This window comes from Coregonus clupeaformis, chromosome 16 (assembly GCF_020615455.1).
Source record: "Coregonus clupeaformis isolate EN_2021a chromosome 16, ASM2061545v1, whole genome shotgun sequence".
NCBI classification, from domain to species: Eukaryota; Metazoa; Chordata; class Actinopteri; order Salmoniformes; family Salmonidae; genus Coregonus; species Coregonus clupeaformis.
Window position 1 is genome coordinate 28,394,486 of NC_059207.1, and position 14,340 is coordinate 28,408,825.

Sequence of the window (14,340 nt, forward strand, 5' to 3'; positions counted from 1 at the left end):
TGTCATATGATTATGATTAATATACAGTATATCTAGTGTAGACCTGGTATGAAAATGATTTACATACGGTGGATGACACAATACATGTTACCCCCACATGCCCCCAACAAGTTGACTTCATAATTATGTCCTAATACATACTTTTTAGACAGGAAAAACTCAGTTTAGAGTATTAGCCTACTTGTTGAGCTTCCAGAAGAATAAGTGGGAGAAGAGGCCTTTTAAGGGGTTTACGAAGCTTCCAGTTGGCTGAGTTCCACTGAAATCCACAGAAGCACATTATTTGTGGACAGGGCCACAATCCTTTTTCAAATACCTTTTTTTCTCATGAGAAATACCAGAAAGCACAAGGTCTGTGAACACTGCACTGTGTGGTTTTTTTGTAGCTGGAAACTCCTCCCTTATAGCATGTGAGAGGGGGAAATGTTCAAGCAATAGCATGTCTCCCCCCACTATTTGTTTACCAAGCACGGGTTGAGCTCCCTGAATGGAAGTTGGCAGTACCTCCGGCTAAATCGGTAAGACTGAATTTATTTCTTTTTTTTTGTCAAATCTTGGTAAAGTTCATCTAATTATCCAGCGGCATCAGTGTGTGACATATTGGCTTAATCATATTCAGGCATTTCATCAGGCATTGTGTTGTCTGTCACACTGTATTGTTGGAGGCTATATCATTGGCCTACATTTTCTGAAAAGGCTATGTGAGACTTTCCTTAAGTGCATAATGGCCATTTATCATCATTAGAATTTGCATACTGATTGATTTGTTCTAATTAATATTGTCCAATGTCTCTCAAATATTTCTGGCATCACAAACACATGCCACTGACAGAACTCAGGGTTTTTTTCTGGATCAAAAAGAGGCTGTGGTGGTGGGCGAGACAGGGGGTGTGGTAATAGCAACAGTTGGCTGCATTTAGTAGAACATTTTAGAGGCCCCCATCTTGGTGGGTTTTTTTTGTTGCATTTTCAAGCCAATTTCCTGCAATTCTCAGAATTCCTCCATGGAGCCGAGATGATACATTTTTGCACTTTTAACGTTAATTTCCTGCAGTTATACATATTTTGCCATGGAGCTGAGAGAAAATGTTGCAGTTTTAAGGATAATTTCCTGCAATTATATGCATTTTGCCATGGCTAATGCTGTGTTCTTTTGCTCAAACTCAATAACTAAATCAATACTGTTAAATTGTTGTTTTAGTCATTTTCAATTCCCCTGACTGTTTAGCTTTTATTTTGGTGATTGTTAGTTCTCAAAGATTATATTATAAAACAATATACAGTGCATTCGGAAAGTATTCAGATCCCTTGACTTTTCCACATTTTGTTACGTTACAGCTTTATTCTAAAATTGATTACATTGTTTTTTTCACCATCAATCTACAAACAATACCCCATAATGACAAAAAAATAACAGGTTTGTAGAAATATCACATTTACATAAGTATACAGACCCTTTATTCAGTACTTTGTTGAAGCACATTTTGCAGCGATTACAGCCTCAAGTCTTAAAAAAAAAAAAATTGGGGGTAGCCTCGAGTCTTGGGTATGACCCTACAAGCTTGGCACACCTGTATTTGGGGAGTTTCTCCCATTCTTCTCTGCAGATCCTCTCAAGCTCTGTCAGGTTGGATGGGGAGCGTCGCTGCACAACTATTTTCAGGTCTCTCCAGAGATGTTCAATTGGGTTCAAGTCTGGGCTCTGGCTGGGCCACTCAAGGACATTGAGACTTGTCCCGAAGCCAATCCTGCGTTGCCTTGTCTGTGTGCTTAGGGTTGTTGTCCTGTTGGAAGGTGAACCTTCGCCCCAGTCTGAGGTCCTGAGCGCTCTGGAGCAGGTTTTCATCAAGTATCTCTCTGTACTTTGCTCCGTTCATCTTTCCCTAGATCCTGACTAGTTTCCCAGCCCCTGCCACTGAAAAACATCCCCATAGCATGATTCTGCCACCACCACGCTTCACCATAGGGATGGTGCCAGGTTTCCTCCAGCTTGGCATTCAGGCCAAATAGTTCAATCTTGGTTTCATCAGACCAGAGAATCTTGTTTCTCATGGTTTGAGAGTCCTTTAGGTACCTTTCAGCAAACTCCAAGCGGGCTGTCATTTTACTGAGGAGTGGCTTCCGTCTGGTCACTCTACCATAAAGGCCTGATTGGTGGACTGCTGCAGAGATGGTTGTCCCTCTGTCAGAGTGACCATCGGGTTCTTGGTCACCTCCCTGACCAAGGCCCTTCTCCCCCGATTGCTTAGTTTGGCCGGGCGGCCAGCTCTAGGAGGACTCTCGGTGGTTCCAAACTTCATCAATTTTAGCATGATGGAGACCACTGTGTTCTTGGGGACTTTCAATACTGCAGAAATGTTTTGGTACGCTTCCCCAGATCTGTGCCTCGACACAATCCTGTCTCGGAGCTCTACGGACAATTGCTTCGACCTCATGGCTTGGTTTTTGCTCTGACATAAACTGTCAACTGTGGGACCTTATATAGACAGGTGTGTGCCTTTCCAAATCATGTCCAATCAATTGAATTTACCACAGGTGGACTCTAATCAAGTTGTAGAAACATCTCAAGGATTATCAATGGAAACATGAGGCTTCCTGAGCTCAATTTCGAGTGTCATAGCAAAGGGTCTGAATACTTATGTACAGTGCATTCGGAAAGTAATCAGACCCCTTCCCTTTTTCCACATTTTGTTACTTTACAGCCTTATTCTAAAATGGATTAAATAAATAAAAAGTCCTCATCAATCTACACACAATACACCATAATGACAAAGCGAAAACTGGTTTTTAGAAATCTTTGCAAATTTACAAAAAAAAAATTAAAAACATATCTTATTTACGTAAGTATTGGAGTCCACATGTGGTAAACAAAAAAAAAACATCTAAAAACCTGTTTATGCTTTGTCATTATGGGGTATTGTGTGTAGATTGAGGGGAAAAATACAATTTCATCTATTTTAGAATAAGGCTGTAACGTAACAAAATGTGGAAAAAGTCAAGGGGTCTGAATACTTTCCGAATGCACTGGTAGGTCCATTATCTTTTCTACATATTTTATATTTGGTTTTAGTCATTAAGTTTACACTGAAAGCGTTAATTAATAATAATAAAAAATAATAATATACATACAGTTTGGACTTCGGCATCCCGAAAAAACACTTAGGCGGCCCGCCCAAAGGTTTCTATGGCACAAAGATCCCTCATCTTGAAATGAGGATGAGACAACTGAGGAGAAATGTACTGTACATGTATACAGTAGGAACCTATACACAGTTGGGTGCCCTCTGTCTCCTAGCTGTGCTGACTATATAATCCCATACCTTTTTATAATCCACACGGGAAATGAGTCAGTATTTAATGAGGGCATCTCATTCCTTTTTCAGTGTTTAAGGAATCTGAGGCTCATGACAGGCCTCTTTCAAGTATGACCCAGATTGGAAATATACAAAACATTTGAAATAAACAAGAAGGTTGTCCTTTTAGACTGTTCTCAACTCAATAATGGATCAATTGATGTCCATGACAGTAATGATGTAAAAATTTAAATATCCTTTTAGATATTTTCTTCCACTTGATCTTTCTATCCATAGACTACAGTACACGATGCTTTGTCATGTCATTTCTCAAATAGAGAATTACCAGTGTAACTGAATAAGTTAGATGAGCACAAAGTCTTTGTGCTCCTTCTTATTGTCTCAGAACTATTTGAGAGCATACTGTATGTAGACAATGAAATAATTTCATTGCATCAATAGAAGCCACAGTTGAGTTTTCCTGCAGCTCACACAGGACAGCCACTTGACTGCTCATGTGAAAGCTGGGTCAAGTCATGTGCTAGCTCCTCTCTGATCAGCTTTTAATGACTCCAGTTATGACTGCCTACTAGGCCCCTGTGATCATGATGCCACTGACTGGGAATTTCAGCTATGTGTTCTGTTAGACCTGTGTTTGCCTGTTTCTAAATGTTAGGGCAATTTGCAGTATATTGGCTATATTAACAGTACTGTAATTACAATGTATATTTATGACAGTTTCCAAGTATATAATTAGTTAAGGGCACAAATCAAGCCAGCAATGTCCTCTGGGAGACCTGTGTAGAATCTTCTGAAGTCCTGGCAATGAAATAGTGACTCAACTTTATTTACTGTACTGTAATAATGGTGAATGTACCACTATTTACAGTAATTTAGTTGTGTTCTCTATGCAAAAGCATGTGACATGCAAGTAAGAATATGACCATAATACAGTACTTTTGTTTCATATTTTAGGGCAGGTTCAGCACAAGGCTGCACAATGACAACGACTGATTGGGATTATGACTATCTGATCAAGCTCCTGTCGTTAGGGGACTCTGGAGTAGGGAAGACCACATTCCTCTACAGGTACACAGACAACAAATTCAACCAGAAGTTCACCACCACATTGGGAATAGACTTCAGGGAAAAGAGAGTGGTGAGTTGTGATGCTTTACTTCAGTGTGTAGCCTATGACATTCATTTCAAAGATACAATTCATTTTCAGTCATCCTCGCTCCACAGCTTCCAATTCATGATAATTTGGTTATGCAAATCCAAAGGTTGAACAGTCGATTGTTTTTTGGAAGTAATAGTAGGGTATCAACTCAAATATAGCTGCAAGCAGCGATGACCCGGGGTCCAAGCCTTTTTCGCCTTGTCAAATATGATGCCTTATTTTACAAGTCATAAAATTCAGTTCAGGTACAACACCAACAATCCCTCACTGTCTAGGGATGTCTATCTGAAACCGGCAGTGGTGGGATTTGAACCATGTGGACAAGTGCGCACTTGAGGAAACATTGTAGAGTATTGAGATGAATGGCCAGCAGGGGGCTCTGTTCCCTCCAAGAGTGACTTGAATTGTCAGGCCCGACCTCACTGAACTTCATTGGCTCACAGCGGCCATGACGTTTAAGATATCAACTTCATTTATGGAGCATATAAAGATATTGGCCTATAGATGCTGTACACAAAGTTTAGGAGAAATCGGTTAAGCCGTGTCTGAGGAGATGTTGAAAGATTTGGGAAAATTTACATTTTCAAAATGTCAGATGATCCATCATGGTGACGTCATTGGTCCCAGAGGCAAATTTGTTTCTTGGGTAAAGACAAACCTTTGTACCAAATTCCGTGACTCTAGGTCAAACGAGGAGGCGGGGCTGACCTTTTTGAAGTCAAAGGTTGTTTATAGCGCCACCATTTGGCCGAATTGCACCTGTATTAACCAGATGAATTTTGGTCTCTGTAGATCTTACCATTTTTAAGAGCTATAGCGCTCCAAAAATGGGATAATAATAATAATCCTACCAATTATAAGGTTTACAGTCCCTTCGGGGCTTGGATCCCTAATTAAAACAGTACGTTGGATTGGTAAAACAAATTCCAGAGCCAAAGAGTATGCCTTCGGTCCTAGCTCTTAAGATGACACTTATTTGACAACTTTCTTGTGTCTTCAGATGTATTTGGGGATTGGCTCTGATGGAACGACAGAGAAGACTTTTAAAGTGCACCTACAGCTCTGGGACACAGCAGGGCAGGAGAGGTAGGCAACCTAAACAAGCAGACAGTACATTTTGTATCATTTGTAAGATGAGGATTTTCAATGATAGTCCACATCCATAGCTTTACCAGTGTTTGAACATTGTTGTAATTGTATAAATTCCAGGTTCAGAAGTCTCACCACAGCCTTCTTCAGAGACGCCATGGGCTTCCTGCTCATGTTTGATCTGACCAATCAGCAGAGTTTTTTGAATGTCAGGAACTGGATGAGTATGTCTCAGCACACTGATCTGCCAAAGCAGTTACAGTGAGGGAAAAAAGTATTTGATCCCCTGCTGATTTTGTACGTTTGCCCACTGACAAAGACATGATCAGTCTATAATGTTAATGGTAGGTTTATTTGAAAAGTGAGAGACAGAATAACAACAAAGAAATCCAGAAAAACGCATGTGAAAAATATTATAAATTGATTTGCATTTTAATGAGGGAAATAAGTATTTGACCCCTCTGCAAAACATGACTTAGTACTTGGTGGCAAAACACTTTTTGGCAATCACAGAGGTCAGACGTTTCTTGTAGTTGGCCACCAGGTTTGCACATATCTCAGGAGCGATTTTGTTCCACTCCTCTTTGCAGATCTTCTCCAAGTCATTAAGGTTTTGAGGCTGACGTTTGGCAACTCGAACTTTCAGCTCCCTCCACAGATTTTCTATGGGATTAAGGTCTGGAGACTGGCTAGGCCACTCCAGGACCTTAATGTGCTTCTTCTTGAGCCACTCCTTTGTTGCCTTGACCGTGTGTTTTGGGTCATTGTCATGCTGGAATACCCATCCACGACCCATTTTCAATGCCCTGGCTGAGGGAAGGAGGTTCTCACCCAAGATTTGACGGTATATGGCCCCGTCCATCGTCCCTTTGATGCAGTGAAGTTATCCTGTCCCCTTAGCAGAAAAACGCCCCCAAAGCATAATGTTTCCACCTCCATGTTTGACGGTGGGGATGGTGTTCTTGGGGTCATAGGCAGCATTCCTCCTCCTCCAAACACGGCGAGTTGAATTGATGCCAAGAGCTCGATTTCGGTCTCATCTGACCACAACACTTTCACCCAGTTCTCCTCTGAATCATTCAGATGTTCATTGGCAAACTTCAGACGGCCCTGTATATGTGCTTTCTTGAGCAGGGGGACCTTGCGGGCGCTGCAGGATTTCAGTCCTTCACGGCATAGTGTGTCACCAATTGTTTTCTTGGTGACTATGGTCCCAGCTGCCTTGAGATCATTGACAAGATCCTCCCGTGTAGTTCTGGGCTGATTCCTCACCGTTCTCATGATCATTGCAACTCCACGAGGTGAGATCTTGCATGGAGCCCCAGGCCGAGGGAGATTGACAGTTATTTTTTGTTTCTTCCATTTGCGAATAATCGCACCAACTGTTGTCACCTTCTCACCAAGCTGCTTGGCGATGGTCTTGTAGCCCATTCCAGCCTTGTGTAGGTCTACAATCTTGTCCCTGACATCCTTGGAGAGCTCTTTGGTCTTGGCCATGGTGGAGAGTTTGGAATGTGATTGATTGATTGCTTCTGTGAACAGGTGTCTTTTATACAGGTAACAAGCTGAGATTAGGAGCACTCCCTTTAAGAGTGTGTTCCTAATCTCAGCTCGTTATCTGTATAAAAGACACCTGGGAGCCAGAAATCTTTCTGATTGAGAGGGGTCAAATACTTATTTCCCTCATTAAAATGCAAATCAATTTATAACATTTTTTACATGCGTTTTTCTGGATTTCTTTGTTGTTATTCTGTCTCTCACTGTTCAAATAAACCTACCATTAAAATTATAGACTGATCATTTCTTTGTCAGTGGGCAAACGTGCAAAATCAGCAGGGGATGAAATACTTTTTTCCCTCACTGTAGATCAATATCTCTCAGCCTGTGAATCATCCATTTAGTACATCCTCTAAGAACCAGACCACATTGACCGGGTATTTCACTTTGTATTTGGCATTATAGTAAATTATCTCAGTAGCAGGGTAGCTTGCTGTGATTCAAATACGAATGTATATATCCATAAATAACTGACATTTTATTATGTCTTGTTATGATTGTTCAGTTCAGCTGCAGGCGAATGCCTATTGTGACAGTCCAGACATAGTCTTAGTTGGCACCAAAGCAGACCTCAAAGACCTGAGAGATGTACAAGGAAAACAAGCCAGAGACCTGGCGGACAGATATGGGTAAGCGAGATCAATACCTGCTTGCTCAGGACAAAATTCAGCTGCCTCTATGAAATCTGATCTGACAGTACAATGCAATAAAATGGCTGGCTAGTCCTCTTACCATTGGCACGGCTCACTTCTCCAGTGCCTTACCATGAACCGAGGTTGTTTGAGTTCATACCTTCAGCACCACTGTAAAGCATTTGAACCAATCCAGATCCAATGCTGGAAACAGGCTCACTATTTTAATACCTCTGTTAATTCACCAGGAAGGAATCAGTGAGCTACTACCAGCCAAGGTCTATGGATCCTCTTAAGCGTCTTTAAACTAGAAATGACCCTATTAGAAATAAACTGACCTTAATAATACATAAACCACAAGTTAACTGGCCTTTATTCATGCATTATTCAGTATAGTGTTCAGTATAATAAGTTCCTCCCTTCCTCCTTAGTATCCCCTACTTTGAGACGAGTAGTGCCACAGGGGCTGAGGTGGACCAGGCAGTGACCACTCTGCTGGACCTAGTGATGAGACGCATGGAGCAGAGCACAGAGGGGCCTGTGTCAGAGGCTGCCAATGGGAGCGCTGCCACTAATGACGAGGCTGAAACCTCCACCAGCAGGAAGTGTGCCTGTTAGGATGTAGGGATGTCAGACACATTTCATGGACATGTGGTTGGCTGCATTCAGAATGAAGGTCCATCCATTCAAATGTGTAACTATTGCATCAGGGGAGTTTTATTACATTGGAAAGTTCAATTATCCCATACAGTATTTAAAGGATGTGTAATATCCGCTTATGCATTGTGTGTTTATGTCTGGATTGATAACTGTCGCACTGTCAAGCTTTTTATTTCCAACCTGGTCATCATTACCTGCTGAGTCTGTACATGTGCTGTACTGTATGTTAATGACATGAGACGAGCAAAAGAACACACAATTCAGTTTTCTAATATTGTAAAATGATTCAAAGTAAATGAAAGCACCATGTGTATGTACATCTCAAACCGATATGTGTAATATGACTATGCTTTGCGTGATTCTAAATAGGTAAATACTATTTGGAAGTGTTAGAAGAAAGGTATGTCAGATTGACATATTGGCAGATTGATGCATTGATTGAAGGAAAATGCAGGCACATTTATCATTGACAATACAGTGGGGAAAAAAAGTATTTAGTCAGCCACCAATTGTGCAAGTTCTCCCACTTAAAAAGATGAGAGAGGCCTGTAATTTTCATCATAGGTACACGTCAACTATGACAGACAAATTGAGGGAAAAAAATCCAGAAAATCACATTGTAGGATTTTTAATGAATTTATTTGCAAATTATGGTGGAAAATAAGTATTTGGTCACCTACAAACAAGCAAGATTTCTGGCTCTCACAGACCTGTAACTTCTTCTTTAAGAGGCTCCTCTGTCCTCCACTCGTTACCTGTATTAATGGCACCTGTTTGAACTTGTTATCAGTATAAAAGACACCTGTCCACAACCTCAAACAGTCACACTCCAAACTCCACTATGGCCAAGACCAAAGAGCTGTCAAAGGACACCAGAAACAAAATTGTAGACCTGCACCAGGCTGGGAAGACTGAATCTGCAATAGGTAAGCAGCTTGGTTTGAAGAAATCAACTGTGGGCGCAATTATTAGGAAATGGAAGACATACAAGACCACTGATAATCTCCCTCGATCTGGGACTCCACGCAAGATCTCACCCCGTGGGGTCAAAATGATCACAAGAACGGTGAGCAAAAATCCCAGAACCACACGGGGGGACCTAGTGAATGACCTGCAGAGAGCTGGGACCAAAGTAACAAAGCCTACCATCAGTAACACACTACGCCGCCAGGGACTCAAATCCTGCAGTGCCAGACGTGTCCCCCCTGCTTAAGCCAGTACATGTCCAGGCCCGTCTGAAGTTTGCTAGAGTGCATTTGGATGATCCAGAAGAGGATTGGGAGAATGTCATATGGTCAGATGAAACCAAAATAGAACTTTTTGGTAAAAACTCAACTCGGTCGTGTTTGGAGGACAAAGAATGCTGAGTTGCATCCAAAGAACACCATACCTACTGTGAAGCATGGGGGTGGAAACATCATGCTTTGGGGCTGTTTTTCTGCAAAGGGACCAGGACGACTGATCCGTGTAAAGGAAAGAATGAATGGGGCCATGTATCGTGAGATTTTGAGTAAAAACCTCCTTCCATCAGCAAGGGCATTGAAGATGAAACGTGGCTGGGTCTTTCAGCATGACAATGATCCCAAACACACTGCCCGGCAACGAAGGAGTGGCTTCGTAAGAAGCATTTCAAGGTCCTGGAGTGGCCTAGCCAGTCTCCAGATCTCAACCCCATAGAAAATCTTTGGAGGGAGTTGAAAGTCCGTGTTGCCCAGCGACAGCCCCAAAACATCACTGCTCTAGAGGAGATCTGCATGGAGGAATGGGCCAAAATACCAGCAACAGTGTGTGAAAACCTTGTGAAGACTTACAGAAAACGTTTGACCTGTGTCATTGCCAACAAAGGGTATATAACAAAGTATTGAGAAACTTTTGTTATTGACCAAATACTTATTTTCCACCATAATTTGCAAATAAATTCATTAAAAATCCTACAATGTGATTTTCTGGATTTTTTTTTCTCATTTTGTCTGTCATAGTTGACGTGTACCTATGATGAAAATTACAGGCCTCTCTCATATTTTTAAGTGGGAGAACTTGCACAATTGGTGGCTGACTAAATACTTTTTTTCCCCACTGTATATAATCCTAACCAATTATGCAACATCTCATTAACATGCACATTCATGCACATTGAATAAAGTATAGAAAATGTTTAGAGCCCATAAATACTGTTAACCCAGACAAAAATGATTGAATATGTTTTAATACAAAGTCTTCAGAGTAAATGCTGTCATTTTAAATAAAGTTAATATCCGTTTTACCAATGATTGCCTTTTGACATGAAAATGGCTGGTTGCTTTGTCCTTATCAAATAAATACATACAAGCACAAACTTTGGATGATTTGCAATCCTATAGGAATTCAGGGGTTCTATTACTGGAATAGCCCACACCCCTGCAGCACACACCCCTGGGGGTGTCGGGCCACGCAGATGGTATTGAAAACATCATAAGCCATTAATTATAATTGTATTATTACAGGTAAATAGCTTTAATATGGCTAAATTCTCTCTCCGCCTCATGGCAGAATGTGTAGAATAGCAGGAAATTAGCTCAGGGATTCTTGAAAGTCGGGACAATCCTTGTCCGGCAGGGAAAGTTTTTTTTTTTTTTATAGTTGAAAAATACATGATTTGTTGCATTATTTGATATTAACATTTAGGTGAATTTTATACAGAAAAATACTTGTTTTGGGAATTTTCTAAATACTTTCAATATTATTTGTTTCCATGTCGGCTCTATGCCTGGAAATTCCCTTGTCCAGAGCAAAGGATCCCAATTTCAAACAACAAAAATAAGTGTTTAAAAAATAATGGATATTAACTGAAAACCTATCATGTTTCTTTCAATAGCCCTCTGTGACTTTAAATAATATTTATCTCAAAACTTTGATTCCTAAAAGATGTGTCTGGAGATTTGGTCAACTTTGTCAGATTTGTCTAAAATCCTGAATTAATTAGGAATGAGCAGGGTCAGCTATACCATAAGGACCCCTTGTTATAAGATGGTCATACCAAGGATCATTTAGCTATTTGATTTTGAATTTTAGGACCCCTTAAGGCACGTGTCAAACTCATTCCACGGCGGGCCGAGTGTCTGCGGGTTTTCGCTCCACCCTTGTACTTGATTGATGAATTAAGGCCTCCCCTCACCTGGTTATCTAGGTCTTAATTGAAAGGAAAAAACAAACACCTGCAGACACTCAGACCTCCGTGGAATGAGTTTGACACCTCTGCCTTAAGGTATCAAAATATACATACAGTCATGGCCAAAATTGTTGGCACCCCTGAAATTTTTCCAGAAAATGAAGTATTTCTCACAGAAAAGTATTGAAATTACACATGTTTTGCTATGCACATGTTTATTTCCTTTGTGTGTATTGGAATAACACAAAAAAAAACAGGAAAAAAGCAAATTTGACATAATTTCACACAAAACTAAAAAAATGGGCCGGACAAAGTTATTGGCACCCTTTCAAAATTGTGGATAAATAAGTTTGTTCCAAGCATGTGATGCTCCTTTAAACTCACCTGGGGCAAGTAACAGGTGTGGGCAATCTAAAAATCACACCTGAAAGCAGATAAAAAGGAGAGAAGTTGACTCAGTCTTTGCATTGTGTTTCTGTGTGTGCCACACTAAGCATGGAGAACAGAAAGAGGAAAAGAGAACTGTCTGAGGACTTGAGAACCAAAATTGTGGAAAAATATCAACAATCTCAAGGTTACAAGTCCATCTCCAGAGATCTAGATGTTCCTTTGTCCACAGTGCGCAACATGATCAAGAAGTTTGCAACCCATGGCACTGTAGCTAATCTCCCTGGACGTGGACGGAAGAGAAAAATTGATGAAAGGTTGCAACGCAGGATAGTCCGGATGGTGGATAAGCAGCCCCAAACAAGTTCCAAAGAAATTCAAGCTGTCCTGCAGGCTCAGGGTGCATCAGTGTCAGCGCGAACTATACGTCGAAATTTGAATGAAATGAAACGCTATGGCAGGAGACCCAGGAGGACCCCACTGCTGACACAGAGACATAAAAAAGCAAGACTACAGTTTGCCAAAATGTACATGAGTAAGCCAAATTCCTTCTGGGAGAACGTCTTATGGACAGATGAGACCAAGATAGAGCTTTTGGTAAAGCACATCGTTCTACTGTTTACCGAAAATGTAATGAAGCCTTCAAAGAAAAGAACACAGTACCTACAGTCAAATATGGTGGAGGTTCAAAGATGTTTTGGGGTTGTTTTGCTGCCTCTGGCACTGGGTGCCTTGACTGTGTGCAAGGCATCATGAAATCTGAGGATTACCAAAGGATTTTGGGTCGCAATGTAGGGCCCAGTGTCAGAAAGCTGGGTTTGCGTCCGAGATCATGGGTCTTCCAGCAGGACAATGACCCCAAACATACTTCAAAAAGCACCCAGAAATGGATGGCAACAAAGCGCTGGAGAGTTCTGAAGTGGCCAGCAATGAGTCCAGATCTTAATCCCATTGAACACCTGTGGAGAGATCTTAAAATTGCTGTTGGGAAAAGGCACCCATCCAATATGAGAGACCTGGAGCAGTTTGCAAAAGAAGAGTGGTCCAAAATTCCGGGTGAGAGGTGTAAGAAGCTTATTGATGGTTATAGGAAGCGACTGATTTCAGTAATTTTTTCCAAAGGGTGTGCAACTAAATATTAAGTTAAGGGTGCCAATCATTTTGTCCGGCCCATTTTTTGAGTTTTGTGTGAAATTATGTCAAATTTGCTTTTTTCCTGTTTTTTTTGTGTTATTCCAATACACACAAAGGAAATAAACATGTGCATAGCAAAACATGTGTAATTTCAATACTTTTCTGTGAGAAATACTTCATTTTCTGGAAAAATTTCAGGGGTGCCAACAATTTTGGCCATGACTGTATATATATTTGATGAAACATGGATAAACACATAATTTAAAAAAATTAAAAGGAAGATTGTTCTGAAGTGTCTCTCCTATATCTGAGAGATAGATAGATATAAGAAAGCTCAGGAAACTATTATTATTTAACCCCTTATTTTAGGCACTAAACTATCTCCATATATACACAGTACTTCCATTCATTTTTTAAACTGGTACCTGCTACCTTCAGACTAGTCTTGTGAGGCATGTGGGCATCCTACAGCCTCAACCAACAGGTATGTGTTCGTGAGAGACTCACCTTTCCATAGAGGGATCATATTAGTGTGTAGCCCAAACTGTTCCGACGCTACAGACAGAAGTTGGCAGATCGGCTGTACCGACTTCAGAGGACTCCTGTGATGCTTGTCGGGGTCAGAGCAAAACGGAGAACACCATTGTGTTTGTGACTCATCTTTCCATTGAGGGGTCATAATAATAGCCAAGACGTTTTTGTGAGAATAACGATTTTCGGGATATCTCTTGGTCTGACAAACACTGCTCTAGTTCTGCCACCTTTCACCGCAGATGTGGGAGGGCGACATCGGCCGATGCGGTGGATTGAGAAGCAGCCCATGTAAGAAAAAACATCAACTCTAGGGTTAAACACTTGTTGGACAATAATTGTGAAAATGAAATTCCTTTTATTGTGTCAGACGTAGTTAAATCCAGTTAGTTGTATTTTATGAAAAAATCTAAATTAGGTTGTTCCTTTATATGGTGTGCTAGCTGCTACTTTGTTCTATCAAAATATATATTTCAAATGTTAATATTAAGACAAATAATTGTGGGAAAAAGTTGAGATTTTCCCATCTTTCAAGAATCCCTGAGCTCTAAAACAGCAAAGTTTTCTCTCAGCCTCATGGAATAATGTGTAAAATAGCATGAAATTGGCTATAAAACTTACTCGAACCTTGTGGAGGGCCCGCAAAACTGCGCTATGGCACTGGGTTCTGTTGGTACCTTTCCTTTTGAATATAAAAGCGTGGGCACACACTAGCACACACATTGGACA

The 14,340-nt window shown here is 40.8% G+C and overlaps 1 protein-coding gene across 1 annotated transcript; it reads left to right on the top strand.

The window, feature by feature from the left end:
- The first annotated feature begins 25 nt into the window (after positions 1-25).
- LOC121584653 (ras-related protein Rab-27B-like) lies at positions 26-8,901 on the top strand. The gene is made up of 6 exons (XM_041900669.1): positions 26-518; positions 4,269-4,452; positions 5,474-5,559; positions 5,683-5,786; positions 7,625-7,748; positions 8,183-8,901. Exons 2-6 carry the CDS (start codon positions 4,294-4,296, stop codon positions 8,367-8,369), a joined length of 660 nt encoding a protein of 219 aa, XP_041756603.1. The 5' UTR covers positions 26-518; positions 4,269-4,293; the 3' UTR covers positions 8,370-8,901.
- Positions 8,902-14,340: the final 5,439 nt, after the last annotated feature.